We start from the raw sequence: 18,268 nt of genomic DNA on the forward strand, positions 1-18,268 counted from the left end.
GGAGGTGGGTGGTGATCATATCCTTCCATGTGATAATGGTTTAGAGTATCATCTCCCATGTATTTAGGGGGTGTAAGAAGCTACATTGACCCCTATTAAATACTGTTATCTGAAGACAAAGAGTAGAGGGGTTTTAGCATCTTCAAGCATATCTTGAATTGCTCCTTGTTTGTGGCAATGAAAGCTGGGTCTAAGTGTACTTATTAGTAATGCATGCTTATGGATGAAGGCAGTTCACATGATAAACAAGTCCCCAAAGAAGAAGAAGATAAGGGTCCTCTGCAACATGTGTACACACGTTTTCCAGGGGAAAATTTGGAGGAATTGAATGATATCCTCATATGTCAAAAGATCTTAAACCCTAAGATGATTGATCCATATTTGCTTTTGTGCCAAGTAAAATCAGACCCATTTCCACATTTATCTTGGTTCATCTAAAAGAGCTTTAAGTTCATTTTGTTGATGAGTTTGTTCATTGTTTGTCTGAAAAAACAGTAATTGCTTAAGAGTCCAGTAACTGAAAGCATTGTTCATTGTAAACCTCAACTCAATGACTAACCACATAGTCAATTAATTTGGCTTTTGGCATTGCATCTTCTTGAAAAGGAGAGACCAACAGCTTGCTCTAGTCCATATCTCAGAAGAAGATTGTATACATCACAATCATTCATCTCACATCTACGAGTCTAGCCTGTCTGGCCAACATCAAAAACAAAAAGGGCCACTACCAAATGCTGGTCCCAGTTATCTGGGGTCTTGGGAGGGATGGACTATATTATGGACCTAACCTCTGGCAATTCTATTCTTAGTCTCAGACCTGAACCAAGTTTGTCTGTCGGTCAGAGATTTTTACCATTGCACCAACTAACAGCCGCTTAGCTAACTTTGCCCACCATTAAAAATTTAAGAGAGAATGATCAAAGTCGGTAATTCAGTAATCACTTTCAACCTTCATCTAATTGGAATCTAGAATCACCAACATTGAACTGCAACTATAACATCTTGGACTTCTCTGATCTGCTACCCACATCTCTACCCATGGTACATTATAGCTGTCCATTGGGAATATCTCTCTTGTCAGTCATGGGGAGATGTTCCCAATACATGGCTGTGGGTAGAGACTAGACCTGTTCATGGGCCGAGTAGCCCGATGGCCTGGCCCGGCCTGGCCCGCACCCCGGTTGGGCTTGGTCATGTAATTAGGCTTGCGGGCTTGACCTTGGGCCTAACACAGTAAGCCCGATTGTGTTTCGGGCTGGGCTCAGGATTTGTCAAAAAAGCCCAGCCCGACTCAACATTATATATTTTATAAAATATATATTATATTATATAAATAAAATAATATTTATTAAAATATATATATTTATAATTGAATATATACATTTTTATTCTTTCCTTTATAATCTCTCTCTATTCAGCCGCTAACAGTATGGGCTAAATTTCGGGCTCGGGCTAGGCCTGGGCTTTGGGCTTTTTATGAGGGCTTGGCTCAGGCCCAAGTTATAGGCCCAATGGTCGGGCTCAGGCCTTAAAAAATTCTATTAATATAGAGTGAAATCCCAGCCCAACCCATGAACAGGTCTAGTAGAGACATAGGAACACTTTGTGGGTAACAGATACAGAGCGGATTTTACCATTGCATCTAGATTTTATAGCAGGCCATTATGTGGTACTTAATTATATGCAGATATATGAACCTACCGAACTGGGATTTGCCCCTCGCAAAGTGCACCTACTCACATTTCTATTCCACCGTGTATTGGGAACATTTCATTGTGAATAACAATATAGATGTTCCTGATTTTTTTTTTTACAACAAAAGCGACATAAGTTGCCATGCTAAGCAATTGCATAACATAGGGTCGTAAGCTTGCAGCTTGTTTGGCTGATGCACTGAACTGTTTGAGTCCAGCCAACCGACCGAAGAGACCTTGGTTGCATGAACGCCACTTTTATCTCCAAGTCCCCACCCTTTAAGTGCAATCTCTACTCACTTTGTTTCTCATGTTGATGCAGCTTCTGGCTCCATGCTTTCAGAATGTGGGTTCTTCTCGAGTTTGAGTAAAACCATTGTGAATAAACAGAATCAAGGAAATTATGGTCTTGATGAATTTATCCTGGCATGTTGTTCTGAGTTTCATTTTAAGACTAGCAATCTTAACCGTGAAAGAAAGAAGGATGATGTCAGACTTTACTCATCGGCCCTATTCACTTTTTGGTGATTAAGGTTCAGTTTGGAAGGAGTATAAATACAAATTTGTAGCGTACAAAACTTTATATTTTGTATGTATTTGCACTGTACATATTTGTATTCGTACTCCTTCCAAACTGAGCATGTATATATTTGTATTTGTACTCCTTCCAAACTGAGCATAAGTTATTTATCTGGGTAAATACATTTACCTGGGTAAGTGTCTCCCGAGAAATACTTACTCGGGAGTGCATTTACCCATGTTCTTTTATTTCCCAGGTAAATAAGATAATGGCCGTTTTAGCTATAAAAATCTATTGTTAGAAGGGCAACTTTGTCCCATATAAGTGTTGGCAACTTTCTCTTACCCACCTAAGAGATGGGTATCACTTACCGGGTAAGTGATATGTAGGGAAAATAAATTTTCCATGGACCCCATATAAATCTTAAAAAAACATGAGTATCTTTGATTCCCATTCACCAACTTTCCCCAATCTCAAAATCCGAATAAGTCCATTATTTTTTTTATCATTTAATAAGGATTTCTCAGAGTCACACCCTCTAAGGGGTTGTTCATTTTTTGGATTTTGAGAAGGGGGAAGTTGGTCAATGGGATTTTGGTTCCCATTGACCAAGAAACCCTTGTTCTTTTTTCATATTTATGTGGAGGAAAGGTATGTGATATCTATCTCCCAGGTGGGTAAATAACTTTTCCACCTGGGGGGAAATTGCCAACATTTGGATGGGACAAAAATACCCCTTTTAATAATAGATTTTTATGGCTAAAATGGTCATTATCTTATTTACCTGGAAAATAAAAGAACATGGATAAATACACTTACCTGGGTAAATGTTTCCCAGCCCCAGGAAACACTTACTTATATAAGTGCATTTACTTAGGCAAATGACTTACAGAAAAGCGAACGGGCCTAAATGTTACTAATTTAACAGCCTTTCTTAATCTACCTCTGTTAGCCTTTCTCATCTCATTAATCCCCAATTCTTCCCTTAAATTGCACCTTAAAATTCTCATTACACGATTATGTCTCAGTTAAAAAAAAAAAAAACAATAGAGAAAAAAATAAGATCAAAGAGTAATGCTTCTCCTGATGAGATGTAATAGACACTAATTATGGAAGATATTTAGGATGAGCTTTTTTTTTTTGTTTTGAACTGGAGCCTCTAAGTTAAAGGTCCAAGCTCCAAAGCTCCAAATGTTTCTTCCTTCAAAAAAAAATATTATGATATCTCAGAAATAATCATCATCATCAACATCCAAGCCTTATCCCAGCTATATGGGGTCCAATACATGAATCCTGATTCTGTCCAATGTCATATACATTATCATTGGTGCTGAAGTACTTGGACTCATGTTCTTTTTGGTCTACCCCTATTCCTTCTAGAGCCTTCAACTTGCAACCATTTTAATATACTCTCTCATGTCATCACTTATTGGTGTTATTCTTAGATTCCTTCAAATGATTTCATTTCTGACCATATCATTTCTAGTTTTTCCATTCATTCATCTTAACATGCTAATTTATGTCACACTCATTTTATGGTCTAAAAAATCCTTATCAAATTTCCTTTTCAAGCTGGTCCATTTGGGTTTCAGATGGGCATGTGAATATTGTTTGTTCACTAATTTCCTATACAGGATATAGTTGTAGATATGTTGATGGCTGTCTAATCCCAAGTTATTGCTGTCATATTAATTAGTTATAATGCAAGTATTTATGAGTCTTCCTGTGTGTAGAATAGCCAATCGATTGGAAGTGATCCCAATAGGTATGTTTGGGTCAGATATGGATTGTGGTGAGTGAAACGAATACTTCCAAAGAGTCGTCCATCCAAATGAAAACATACATAGACTACTTTCGTTCTCCAATTCCTGAAGGTTTTTGATATGTTGGAAACAGTAGGTCCCAAGCCCAAGATCTCATTTTTCAACCCTTTTCCTGCGTAGCTGTAAATTTGTTGCAACAAATAGTAACTAGTGTGGATTTGACCTTCAGATATGAAAGTTGAAACCCTAATATTTTGTTTCAGTTTGACCATAGGATATCTTCCAAGAGAAAGAAAAAGGGTTCATTTTTATTACATTCATTTCTTCAACTATATTCAATACTCTAACCAGTGCCAATACAAAATCAGGTGTGACTGATAATAAGGTGTGGCTGATTTTGAGAATTTCAATTACATCACAGTTAGGGTTAGGGGGTATTTGCCAATGTGTATGGCATTTTTTTTTCAAAACAAAAACAACTAATACATCAGCTAAAAAAATATTTATTTTGTTAATGTGGCAGTTGTTTTTGTTCTTGAAAAACAAAACCAATCATGTTGCACAACACCCTCTTGATTTTGGGCTGAAGCTTATATTCAAAATTATATAAATCTTCAACCTGACCCAAGTATGTGGTGAAATGTCTCTTTCAACCTATTCTGTTTAGTGGAAGTCCATATTTGATGGTGCAGTGATTACTTTAGAAAGTTTAGATGGACGATCATGGAGTTTAGGTGACCTTTTGAAGTTGGCCTTTTTGCTTTTGAACACGGAATCCGGATTTCATCCTCACAGAATGGTCCTTACACCCACTTTACAGCACTTGCAATCATGCACCGGGAATATTGCTGTAGTGTGTTGCGAAATGTGTGTGAGGACCACTCTGTGAAGAGGAAATCCACTACACAGTATTTTCATGGATAGTGGGCCAAGCATCCTCATAACCTCCAATGATAGACCGGGTAGACCCTATCAATAGATGGGTTCCATTAGGGATGCAACTTGGTATGGGTAACGCAAAACCTGACTGACCCAACCCAATTTTGGGGTGGTTGAGTTGGGGGTTTTAATAAAAAGGTTTCTAGCAGATAGTGGCAACTTTTTGCCCTTAATATCAATAAAAAATAATATTTTTATATAATAATTAAAATAAGATAGCTTTTTTGGAAAAATATCAAGAAAGGGCATTGTTGTCCGTCTTCCTCTGCCTCTGTGAATGGAAGATGGTTTCTTCATCACCACGTCCATCTAAACTACCGTGGTAGGTTAAGGTCGCCGACGACAACTATTACCGGATCCTCAGGAGAAACCATGTTAGGTAAAATCATAGGTGGCACAGTGGATGTCTTCTTGCTTCTTTAGTTAAAGTGACGTCAACAACCTCAAGATCCCAACCAACCTCAAACCAGAACTCTCTCTCTCTCTCTCTGTGAAACTTATTTCTGTAACTATAATGGCTGTAGTTGCTCCGATGGAGACTACAACAAAGCAAAAGGAATTCATTTACAAGTCAAGTGGTCATGCTTCTACTGCCCAACTCACTCGAATTCATCTTTACCTTCCTTGGCACGTCTTACCGCAATGCCGCCAACACAACGGCGAATCCCTTCTACACCTTGCCAAAGATCGCCAAACAAGCCAAAGACTCGAATGCTTTGCTTTTTGGGACGTGAAAATCATTTCCGGTTATTACTTGGCCGGAATCTTATGATCCATTCACATTAATACAAAGACAGAGGAGAAGACGAGCAACATTGCCCTTTCTTGATATTTTTCCAAAAAAAAAACTACCATATTTTAGTTATTATATAAATTTTTTTATTGATATTAAGGGCAACTTTGTGCCCCTATCTGCTAGAAACCCTAAAAAAAATCAGATGCCAAACTTTCATATTAACCCAATTCAATAGGAGTTTGAGTCGAGCCAAATTAGGTCAGGTTGACGTTAACCCTAACCCAACCCGAAGCTGTTGAACCCCCAACCCAAAGTTTTCAGGTTGAGTTGAGCCTAGGTTGGCCCAACTTCTCCACTTCCCCTTGCCACATGTTATCATTTCCTTGCCTCAAAGGTTGAGTTCAATATAATTCAGTTTCAAGATTATTACATATAAAAGGACATAATTATCATGCTTCAATAAAGTTTTGCCAAGTTGGACTAGGTTTATCAGGTTGAGGCTCAAATCGGGCCAGGTTAGGTTTGAGGAACTCTTTGCCTCAGGTTCGGCTTGGGTTGACATCAACCTGACCCAACCTAGCCTAAGTAGCATCCCTAGATTTCATCAAAAAGGATGCCAACAAACACCATCTTATTACTATTTTTTCACCATTTTAATTTGAATTAAAAATGCAATGTTACATTTCAGAGTAGAAATTTGCACAAACATCTCTGTTTGGTTTGCAGGAATAGGGGACTGGAATCGGAATAGTCCAACTGTTTGGTTGGGCGGAATCAAAATACCATTTCCATTCATGTGGAATGACATTCCCCCATTTGAGGGAATGGCCATTCCTTCCCCATCTCCTGAGAATGAGAATCCCATTCCAACCAATTTTGATTCCGATTCCAGTCTCAACCAAACAGGGGAGGGGAATAGAACCGTTCTGCTTCCGATTCTAAGGGATTATAATTCTGGTTCTCATTCCAACTGTGAATCAAATGGATCCTAAATATGGGAATATGCAAACTAAATGATAAAGATTTATGTCAAATCTATATCTATACTACTTATAAAAGTGTGAAAGATGAGGTATTGGCTTCTGGAATTTTTCTTTACTGAAATACTCCTCTTGAATTTAGTTCATCTCCATCGAAATGGCAAAATATGTAATTAAAAGAATACCATTAAGTACATTTAATTACCTCTCATTAAGTCTCGCATTTAAGTCATTAAATAAATCACATATAAAAAGTATAATTAATGAGAATTATTTTCATTAATGATAGAAATGGGATAAAAATTAGGATAAAAAATAAAGAGTATTAATGTCTAACACATGACCCGACTAACCATGTCAAATGGTTCAATAATTTAATTATCTAAGTTGTCGTAGGCAAGTGGTTTGGTAGGGATGCAAACAAATCAGATCAGATTTGAATTACGATATATTCAAATCTGATCTAAGCCAAAGATTCAATCGGATTTCATAAATATTGATTCGAACCCAAATCCAATCAAGATGTCAGATATTCGAATCTGATATGATCTGATTTAATTTTTTTTAAATTAATAAATTATATAACTGTTGAAATAAAAAACAAAAATAATATAAGTATTTTTTCAACTATTTTCATCATATAAAAAATTTACAAAAATGCAATATAAATAACATATTTATAAATAAATAATAAATAACATATACATTATATATAAATAGTATATACTATACATAAATAATTGATTTGAATACAATATTAAAAAACCAATATTCAAACAATATATTGGAATTGTATTTCCTCTTGGTAAATAAGTAATTTTTATCATCTCATAAATTAAATAATAAAAATAAAAACATAGAATTTTTTATTAATTTTGTAGAATTTGAGCATGCATTAATATTATATATTCTTCACATCACACAAAAATATGTTTGAAAAATAAGAATTATTATTAGTAAAGATAGAAATGGCTAAAATACAAATAAAAAAATGAATTAATGTCTTAATCATATTCCATTTTCCTTGTTAAATAGGTTAATGGTTCGACCAGTAAGGTCATTTGGTTGTTGACTACTATCATCGTTTGATATTGCCACATGCAACACGCATACTTTTACTAGTAATGAAATAACCACCAAAACTAAGCTTTCTCCTTTTGGAGACAAAACGTTCTGTCTGTTCTTTATCTTTGTTTTACTCGTACTATTGCTATTTTACCTGTTTTTATTAATTGATTTTTCCTTTTAGAAAGTTGTAATCTTGAAATTAGATCAACAGTTCTTTTATGCCAGTCAAGGTGTAATAGTGTTGGAGGCGGAAAGACTATGTCTATTACATTGATGACAGAGAGTTAGCATTTGACATGGTCATGCAATATTACTTAAAAATAAAAATGAGACAAAGGTAGAAAATAATTATTGAAATAGCTCATCCTCTTCTTCCTTTGAGCTTATTTGAGTTAATTAGTGATGGATACACGTTGGCCAATTTATCATAATGTTTCCAACTTCTACCAGATATCGGTACTAGAGAATTCCATGTCTTCTGCAGTTCTGCTTCAGTTTTTTCTGTACTTTTTTAATGATTTATAGTTTGCTTTAATCAAATGTTTATCTAATTTTTACCAATTCTAGAATTCAAGAAACGAAATTGGAAACTTTTTCAGAGTTTATGACTAACCTATTGCTTCTGCTTCCCTTGCTACCCTAATACTTTAGCACATAGTTTAAGTATCAATATGAATCAGCCAAGATGGTCTGACATATAATGATTTTCGGGCTTACTGGATTGTAAATATCAACTACGTACCAGTCTGTAATCGTATCACTTGATACCCTATTGTCACAAGCCCATACTCAACTGTTAAAACCCTTGAAAGATCAACTATGTCAGTCTGTAATTGTATCAGTTGATACCCTATTGCCATAAGTCCATACTCAACTGTTAAAAACACATACTCAACAAGTACAAACTACCACAAATCCAGACCCAACTATCACAAACCATATTCAATTGTTACAAACCCATACTCAATCATTACAAACAGATACTCAACTGTTACAAACAAGCTGATAAATTCAAATTACCCTGTTGATTAACACTGTAATAAAATTACATACCTTCTCCCTTGACTAATAAGGTTTTAATTAGTAAATTTCCTTCACCTAGCAATTAACCAAGATGGCTGAATTGGTATTCATAACTAGATGGTTGATTTCTTCCCCTCCTATTAACTAAGGAAATCCCTCTGTCCCCATTCTATCCCATAATTATTTTTTCCATTTCCCATGCATCAAAACTTTTTTACTAGTTTATCTACAAAGGCAGGCTGGTTTCTAACCAATCTTTCATTTCAAATGGATCAAAATTGCTACTTCCACATGAATTCTATTATCCATAAACATTAATAAATTCCCACCATAAGAAAATGATTCAAATTCAACTCGGGGAGACTTGCATAGAAGTGTCTTAATCTTGCCACGAGAATAACAAGTCTCACATACCACACAACACAAGCCCACAAAAGAATAAATTATCACTTCCAATTAGTTGGCTGTATTTTGAAAATTTTGAAATCAGATAACAGTTGTAATCAAGTAAAAGGTTTCTAAACCATAGCCAAATGCCCTGACTTTACCTGGGCAACATGTTGGTATCATACAAAGGAGACCATAGTTACCAGGTGTACTATGTTCCTGATTTAGCAAATTGTGTTGCCAATTATGTGCCATTTTGATCATAAAACTTAAAACTGCAACTGCACAGAGACTGAAAATGATGTAGCTTGAGTTAAATTCTATAGAAATCTATGATCCTATAATTAGATATTTTTTGTTGGCTCTTTTCAGATAAGTTGTTTATTCATCAGCTTCATATGCCCACCCAGGTTCACATAACAAGAACCGTTGACTATAGTTTTGGAACAAGGATAATAGAGGTATGTCCTGGATGTCTCCATCCATGTGCAATAAATAAAACATGTCAAGGCAAAATTCTACTACAATTGCCCCAAAATGGGAAAACTCAGTGATTTTCTCCTAACCATTTTACACCATTACATGGTAGAAACTCAGTTACTTCTCTTGACTATACTGCAATTTGTTTTCAGAGAACATACATGAAATACAGACAACAATAAAAAGTATCATTTAAGCTAAGATGTATTAATTAAATGATTTTTCCTCACTCTAACCGAACTTCATACCATTGGACAGAACCAACTTCTCCATCTATCTCTAATTCACAAACAGACTTTACAAGGTGAGAAACAGCATCATCAATGGTTTTAAAACTTGCAAGATCAGGGGGCAATGCATTGCCAGGCCAGTTTTCAAGCCAGTATTTCAACCTGGCCTTCAACTCCTCCTCAGAGACAAACTCCTCACCCTTTCCAGGCTCCAGAAGGACATACGTATCAGTCTGTAAATATGCCCTTCTTCTCCTCATTGCACAAATCTGATAATATTTCCAATCAAGAAAAAGGGGAGTTTTTGCTTTTAGCACAATAATATGATGTTTGAAAAAAAAATGTTACACGGAAAAAGAACAGATAAATTAAAACAGTAAGTTTTCAGTATATCCCATTCTTGAGTTAAGATTTAGTATAATAGGTTCAAATCATTGGATGAAGCTCCAAATCTTTGCACGTGTAAAATGTTAGACAGACGCTAAAATAAGAAAGGAAAGATGGCATTAAGAAGTAAGAAGGAAACCATCAGCCCACCATACTCCATTAGCAGTTTATGAAGCATGGGCACTGTCCTAGTTACTCAAACATGATCAGGAAACCTATGGTTGACTTATACCAGAAATTTGTCCCGTTTTTCCATTGTGCGCAGTGTGCTATAAATCAAAGAGCCCATTTTATCACTCTTAGCTACTGGTCTTGATCGAGTAAATGACGATTGAATGAAGCAACCGGATAATTGTTTACCTGCAAAGAAGGCAAAAGAGATGGAACTGTTAGTGAGTGGCAGAGCAAAGATTTTCCAATCTTGATTGTAAATCTGATTCTAAGCTAACTTAAGATTATGGTAACAAATTAGAATGATTGCGTTGCAATTCATGGAATCCAAAATATCTGCTTTGTACTACATTGAGTCATTGGCTTTCATTAAGAAGAGAAAAAGACTGCTTGCAATCCCTTAGATGGAACTTGGAGGAAAAGAGATTTCTTTGTTTCGGATATTTTAATGAAACCATGTTCCCTATTTGCCAACCTTAAAAGCTTGAGGGGAGGAAGCAGGTAGTAGGGCTGCAAATGGATCAAATTGGATCGGATATAGATATATTCATATATCAAAATTTGATTTGTTTATATCCGAATTCAAATTGGATCTTATCCATTAGATTTATATTGAATTTGGATTACAATTGGATATGAATAACTGTTAATAAATTAAACTTAAAATGAGCAAAGTATTATATATTATTAGTAAAGTGAACTAAAAAAAGACTTGGATATTGTATTTCATAAACAAAATGAATTGAAAATTACTTATATTAAACTGAACCTATCACAATCTAGTAAAAACGCAACATTCAAACCAACTTTACCAATAGATACAATATAAATTTTAAGTATAGTGAGCATACATATTTAAGTCCAATCAAATCGGATATATCGCAATGTATAGGGGTAGATCCATATTTGATCCAATCCAATTATAAGCAGGTTGAATTCAGATGAATCACCCTTAATGGGGTCGAATTCGAATTCGGACAATCAGTTGCCATTTGCAGCTCTAGCTGGTAGATGGGATTGGAAGAACTTAAAACATATATGCAATTCGATGGTATAAGCATGAAAGCGCTTCTTTGAAGGGAAAAAAAAAGTAAAGACTACCTATATATTCCATGGTTATCCTTCTTCTTTTTTGAAGAAAAAACAAGCACAACAACATAACCAAGATCGATTTTACTGTAATTTATAAGTATCGACACAAAAATAATCTTACATTACCCGGTTCGAACTAATTACATGTATTGATTACGAGGATATCAATATTCGAAACAACCAACCATGTAGCACTCTAACCATTAATTTAACATACTTCCAGATATCAACCCACAAATGTCCAGATAAGTGAGAGAACAAGAAACCGAAAGCAAACCCATTAATCACAAGAACCAAAACTCCACAATACCCAGTCAAAAATCCATCTTCTTTTACGTAAATCAACAGAAAAGAAACAGAAACTCATCCAGTGTTTTATTTTCGTATTCTCAATTAAAGGACTGATAAAACACAGACACTATCGAAGATAAATGTACACCACTTACAGTTGAAGTTGTGAAGCCCATTGTTGAGTCGATTTTTCTCCAAAGCTCCCTCCATTGATGTCACTCCTCTTGTAGCTTTCAGCATTTTCCTTCTGTGCTAGCAAAATTCTTCTGTTCTTTCTGTCACGCAAAAATTGAAACCCATAAGCTGAACGCAGGCAGGAAGGAAGAGAACCCACCTATATCCAGTTGGATATTGGAAGGAAGAGAAATCTGTACCACTATTGCTCTGTGTGTTTGGCCCTTCCTTTACAGTACATTTTACAACACTACCACCGGATTAACGGATTCCCGCCATCACTAGCTTCATTGACATTTACCAAATGGAATAAGGGTCTAGGGATACATGTACCAGCCGCACATCGGGAGATGTTTCTGACCTCACACGCACATCCTGCATTGAGAACATTTCCTGATATGTTCCCAATGCACGTGGATGTTTCTGTGAGGCGCCCATGTGTGAAGAGCAGATCCCACTCCGATGTTGCCAAAGATGTGGCTGTTAAGAGCCGATCCCAATTCAAACAAGCTATGGGTCTTGTCCGGCTCATAGCAATTATCCCGACAGAAATGGGCCTTCTTCGCAATCCTGGGCCGTGACTTAACCTTCTTAGTGAGTTCGGATCTGCTGGCCACGCTCATCAAGCCGCACGTTGAGCGCGTGGTAGGGGTGGCTACAAGTTATTTACGCTTGACTTGTGAAAAGTTCACTTCAAACTCGATATAGAGGATGATCGTTTATGAGGTTCGCAAGTGAAAATCAGTTTATGAGGTTAGCAAGCCTAGTACAATAAATAAATGTTTTTTTTATTATATACATACATATATATATATACATATAAATATATATAATAAATAATTTTTATTTTATATATAATATTTTTATTTTTATGTATAATAGTAAATTTTTATAATTATTATTTTTTGTATATAAAATAAAAGTATTTTTATATGTATATTTTTACTTTTTATATGTATAATAATAAATAATTTTTATAATTTTTAATTTTTTGTTTATAAAATAAACAAATATTTTTATATGTATATTTTTTATTTTATAGAAAAAAAAATTGGTTTGTAGTCAAACTCGAGACTGACACAATTTCAACAAGTCGAGCTCGAATAACCAAATATTTGACTCGGCTCAACTCGAATTCACCCCTAGAAAGTGGTTAACAATATGTATTGTCAGCATATCGGGACTCTTCCTACCTGGCTAAAGATTGAAGAAACCTATCCAGTTGACACGTTGATGAGTAGGAGATTTGGTGTCACGTGGGTTCAAATGACAATACACGTGCTTAGGACTGCAAGCAGAGGTGCACATCCGGTTTGGAGAAGATCTCATATCAAATTAAATCATTTGTGTATAAACCAAATCATACCTAACTGTTTTATTACAAGTTGGTCTGGTTTCTAATACAGTTTGGATCATTCTGTCGGTGGGATTTAGAAAATTATTATATTTATATATTAATATATGATATAATATATAATAATTTTATAAAGTATATATATATATATATATATATATGTGTGTGTGTGCGTGCGTTGCTTTACAGTTTGATTTGATTTCTACAATTCAGAAAATCAAACTAAAAACATAAATCGAAATTTAAAATTATCCCAAACAATTAAATCACAAGTTAGATATTGAACTTGCAATCTACATTTTCCCTGAAACAATTAAATAAGTCGTTTGCTTTGTTGCAATACATCTAAGGCCATAATTTTTTTTGTTTTAGCCCTGTGCTACGATAATGTCAAGGGAAAAATTAACTATCTAGGACCAATGTTTTAAAAGACCTGTGCTACGATAGTTTTTTTTTTTTTCTTTTTTTAGCTTGTTTCGTTGGCTTGCCTCTATTTTTACATGACCCCTTTCCCCTTTTTTCACTAATGCTATGCGTCTTTATTTTTCTTAATATAAAATATTTTTATTAAAAATAAATAAAAAAATTAGATCCCCCTTCCTCTTCAGCCCCCTCCTAATCCCCTCTTCTTAAGGAGGCGTACTTGTGTTTGGGAGGCTTATGTCTTTTGTGTTATGAACTACACCTCACACTTCTAGGTAGTAGAATGCCTTGCGTCACGCCTCCGTATTTTAAAATATTAGGTTTTAAATTTTTTTCATATATTTGAAAATAAAAATTGCAATGGATTGTTTAAAACCCTTGATACGCACCTTCTACTTCTAGTATATCGGGGTATACTTTGTATTTTGAACCTTGGTTTAGGATGTCTCTAGCGATTCTAGAAATGCAAGATGGGTCAAACTAAGGCAGTTATAGATAGGGGTGTTAATTGGACTGGATTTGGTCCAATCCGGCCCAGTCCAATGTGAGTCCATTACAAATGGACCTGGTCCAATCCAGTCCAATGAATATTTTGGACCAATTTGGACCAGTCTAGAGACTGTTCAATCTGTTCAAATTCCTATTAATTTAAATTGGTTTCAACTCAAACCTGGTCCATTGACACATATGTTCTTATCTTCTATCAATGGACCAGATATTGGCTCAATTCAATATAAATTTATCATGGATGGACCAGATCCAGTCCAATACATCATATTGGTCTGTCCAATATGTCAAAATTCAGTATGCCTTATTGGTCCATCCAATCTGTCCAAATGGATTTTGATTTGGATGGAGTCCAACCCAAAACCGGTCCATGGACACCCCTAGTTATAGATCACTTAAATTGTTGAACTCCCAACCCTTGTAATCGGATTGGCCAAATTTTGTTAACTTCTTGTTACCTTTTTTTTTTTTTATCTCGGTTAATAGACACTTTGCCTTCTAAGCTTGAATTTGTCGACACAATTACATATATGCATGGATGTGTGCATATATTCAAAGCTGGATTCGTATTTTTTTTTTCAATCACAAGACTAACTCAACCTTCAATCCTACATACTACATCACACTGATTTAAACAAGCATCTAATGATCACGGCTTTAAGTGTGTGAATACATATTGGTCGAATCATAATGGTTTTGGTCAATGTTCAGAAAACCAGAGTAGGCATAAAATGGGAGAAGGGAGAGGTTCATGGGTCAGATGTTCAATCAGGGTTGAACCATGATGATATGGTATATACATATATATATATATATATTATGGGTCATATAAATATTATATATAATATATGTTGTAACTTTTAATATATTTAAATATGATAGATAAATGGTAATTTCCTTAATTTTTAAAGCAAATGACTAGAGTTAAAATCTCTTAATTTATATTTTCTATAAATAAAAAATGAATTAATGGTAATTAAACAATATACAGAAATTAAAATTCATGGATTTAAATCTTACTAAACACATTTTAAAACTTCAATTCTTAAAGGACCTGGGTGGTTTGGCAAAATCAGGATTGGTTTGTCGGTTTTCCATTTAAACCGATCGATTAGCCAATTTTCACCAATTTTTTATCAAATGCCATTATTATGATATGACCAAACAGCCAAAGTCCCGGATCACGATTCAATGAATCCAATCGACCAATCCGATCCTATTTTCAAAATAATGGTTTTGGTTATACCAACATGCATATATCTAGGTGGTGGAATGACCTCGTTTTGGTGCTATTGTGGGCCATACTATCATACACACAAAAGCCATGTGTGTTATTATTATTATTATTATTATTATTTTTTGGTGCTATTACATATTACACGTTCACAGGGGCGATTAAGGGGTGGGGATGGAAAGGGTTGCATGTATTTTGAGGTCCAAGGTTTTCCACTGGCCTTAACGTAGATAACTTACAATTATGCATATTTGATCCCATGCTTTCAGAGTAGGGTGATTATGGGCCGAGCCGGGTTTTGCATTTATGATAAGGGTTATAATTTAGATCTGGGCCCAGCCCAGTCTAGGGTTCCGAACCTGAAACATAAGTATTATCTTAAGTCTATATGAGCTGAAACCAGACTGTGCTTGATTTAAGGGCAATGTCATTCATATATAAAATATTGCATATCTATATATTAAATGATATAACATGCATATAAACTTATTTTATATATTATATAATATAAAATATTATATATAATATAAATTATACATGTCATGTTATAATATTTATATATAAAATATAATATAATATAAAATAACATATATACATATATATACATTATACATAAAATATATAAATTTAAATATATGCAAAGTAGGCCAGGCCTAAGCCAAGCTTAAAGTATTAAGCCAAAACCGAACATAAACACAAAAACCAAGCCTAGAATTTCTGGGCCAGACAGAAATAATCAGCTCTACTTCAAAGTTCAGACAGTGGCCAACTAACTATTAGGGCGGCTTTTCAGTAACGTGGTAGATTCTTATCCCATTCTATTCCAAAGCTGTGACACAAAATATCGCATTCCAGCTACGCCAATTTCTAGTGTTTGGGAACGAGTCACACCCATGCTCAATGTCCTATCAAATTCCATGCTTCTCAACCCCCTATTCCAAATAAGCTTCCACCAGTCCACCATTGGTCAATTGGTGCCCCTCTCTCTCTCTGGTTTACGACTCTTTTAGTTCTAGTCTTTTATAATCAGTAAATAATCATTATTTTTATTATGATCAAACAATTTTTATTATATTTACTTAAATTGTTTTTATTACAATTAATATATTTTAATAATTATTTTTATTACTTATACTTATACTTTTTATTGTTTATAATTATTTTATTATGCTTTATCTGAATAAATTAATTTCAATATAACACGTACATATGTTGAAAATATATGTATTGATGTCTTATCAATCGTTTTGGTATCAATTTATGTTGTATAAGTGTCCCATTAAAAACACACCACAATGTATAACATATCATTTGATGTGTCTTATACGAGAACACATCACACTATACATGGTGCAATGGTTCTAGAAGACACCATACTTAGAATTGTGTGTTAGCCACACCTTTTTCCAACCACATAAAACATGTTATAATTTTCTGTATGAGGGAATGATGGGTGTTATGGCTTTGATTGTTCTTATTGACCTAAGTATGTTTATATTTCTTATATTTCTCCATGACCTTGGCTATAATATATTTCTTGAATGGGTGGTCATCGTAAGTACATGTAGGTAATTCCAATGCAGAAAAGCCTGTGAATGAGGTTATGACTACCGCCATAACAAGTGTGAATCGCATATTTGGGAATCAGAAACGCAGAGTCGCACGTCCCAACACCACTCGGGATTTCTTACTCACATTTACTACCCATTCTCTATCCGCTGTGAATTGCTGTCATACATCTCTCATCTCTCTTGGCAGATAGAAAGTGAATAGAAAAAGTGATTAGAAAATTTAGGCTTGTTCAACACTGCATATGCAAATAGAGTTCATGCTATTGCATCCACCTTGTTACCTGACCCGACATACAAAAAGGTTATGAAAACAACGTGCGATGCAACCATAACAATGGGTCGTTCCCATACACTTGGACGCTTTTGTGAGAGATGCCATACCATGCAACCACAAATAAACTTTAGAAGGGGTTGTAGCTACAAACATGCTCACATTTATAGGCAGGAAGTCCTGGTATCAGGATATTCTCATAAACGTGGTGAAACCCTGAATCGCTTACCCGTCTTAGATATAACAAACTCTAACTACCTTTCCGAAACAAGAAAGTTCCCTCCATCAGTTTCCTCTTTTCCTTTTATAGTTGGTTCCTCTTCATCTATAGATAGGAGAGGTTCAAATCCCCCCAACACGAGATCATTCCGAGATCCATACTAGAACCCTAGCATTCTTGTTAGGGGTGATCATGGACTGGGCCAGGCTGGGCCCGAGCTGGGCTTTGCACTTATGATAAGGGCAATAGCTTGGGCCTAGGCCTGGCCCAGCCTGGGGTTCTGGGCCTGAAACATAAGCCCTAGCCCAAGTGTATACGGGCTCAGGCCACATCGGGCTTAATTCCGGGCCAATGTCACTCATATATAAAACATTAAATATCTATATATTAAATGACATAACATGCATATAAACTTATTTTATACATTATAAAATATGAAATATTACATATAATATAAATTCTACATGTCATGCTATAATACTTATATATAAAATATATAATATAATGTAAAATAACATGTATACATTATACACAAAATGTATAAGTGTAAATATATGCAGGCCAGTCCGGGCCCAAGCCCAAACCCAAAATTTCTGGGCCAGGCTGAAATAATCACCCCTAATTCTTATCTCCTCCACTATCCCCTTCTCCCCACTCTAGCCCTCACCTTTGCCTTCACCACCCGACCTTCTAGTCATTTACCATCCTTTAGGCAGACCACCACCAATTGCCTCGTCCTTCAGCCCACGCTCA

At 35.1% G+C, this 18,268-nt stretch overlaps 1 protein-coding gene across 2 annotated transcripts; it reads right to left on the reverse strand.

Annotated features, from left to right (window-relative positions):
• Positions 1 to 9,693: 9,693 nt before the first annotated feature.
• On the reverse strand, positions 9,694 to 12,330 carry CRR7 (chlororespiratory reduction 7). Of its 2 annotated transcripts, XM_088982142.1 has the most exons (4): positions 12,136 to 12,330; positions 11,917 to 12,036; positions 10,440 to 10,567; positions 9,694 to 10,089 (listed from the first exon to the last, which is right to left on the reverse strand). In XM_088982142.1, the coding sequence occupies exons 2-4, from the start codon at positions 11,999 to 12,001 to the stop codon at positions 9,817 to 9,819; spliced, it is 486 nt and encodes a 161-aa protein (XP_088838268.1). In that variant the 5' UTR covers positions 12,002 to 12,036; positions 12,136 to 12,330; the 3' UTR covers positions 9,694 to 9,816. The 2 variants fall into 2 exon arrangements, with proteins under 2 accessions (XP_088838268.1, XP_088838267.1); XM_088982141.1 differs by lacking the exon at positions 12,136 to 12,330 and having other exon boundaries at positions 11,917 to 12,128.
• Between the last annotated feature and the right edge of the window lie 5,938 nt (positions 12,331 to 18,268).

The sequence above is a fragment of the Nelumbo lutea genome, chromosome 4, assembly GCF_056320005.1.
Source record: "Nelumbo lutea isolate HS-2025 chromosome 4, American lotus-T2T, whole genome shotgun sequence".
NCBI lineage: Eukaryota > Viridiplantae > Streptophyta > Magnoliopsida > Proteales > Nelumbonaceae > Nelumbo > Nelumbo lutea.

Bases quoted from the DNA above. Each gene is read 5' to 3' on its own strand.
- CRR7 (XM_088982142.1), bottom strand. From the start codon at position 12,001: ATGCTGAAAGCTACAAGAGGAGTGACATCAATGGAGGGAGCTTTGGAG. The intron at 10,568-11,916 runs GTAAGTGGTGTA...CCTTCTTTGCAG, and splicing joins TGGGCTTCACAACTTCAACT to GTAAACAATTATCCGGTTGC. The intron at 10,090-10,439 runs GTATAAGTCAAC...AAATATTATCAG, and splicing joins AAAAACGGGACAAATTTCTG to ATTTGTGCAATGAGGAGAAG.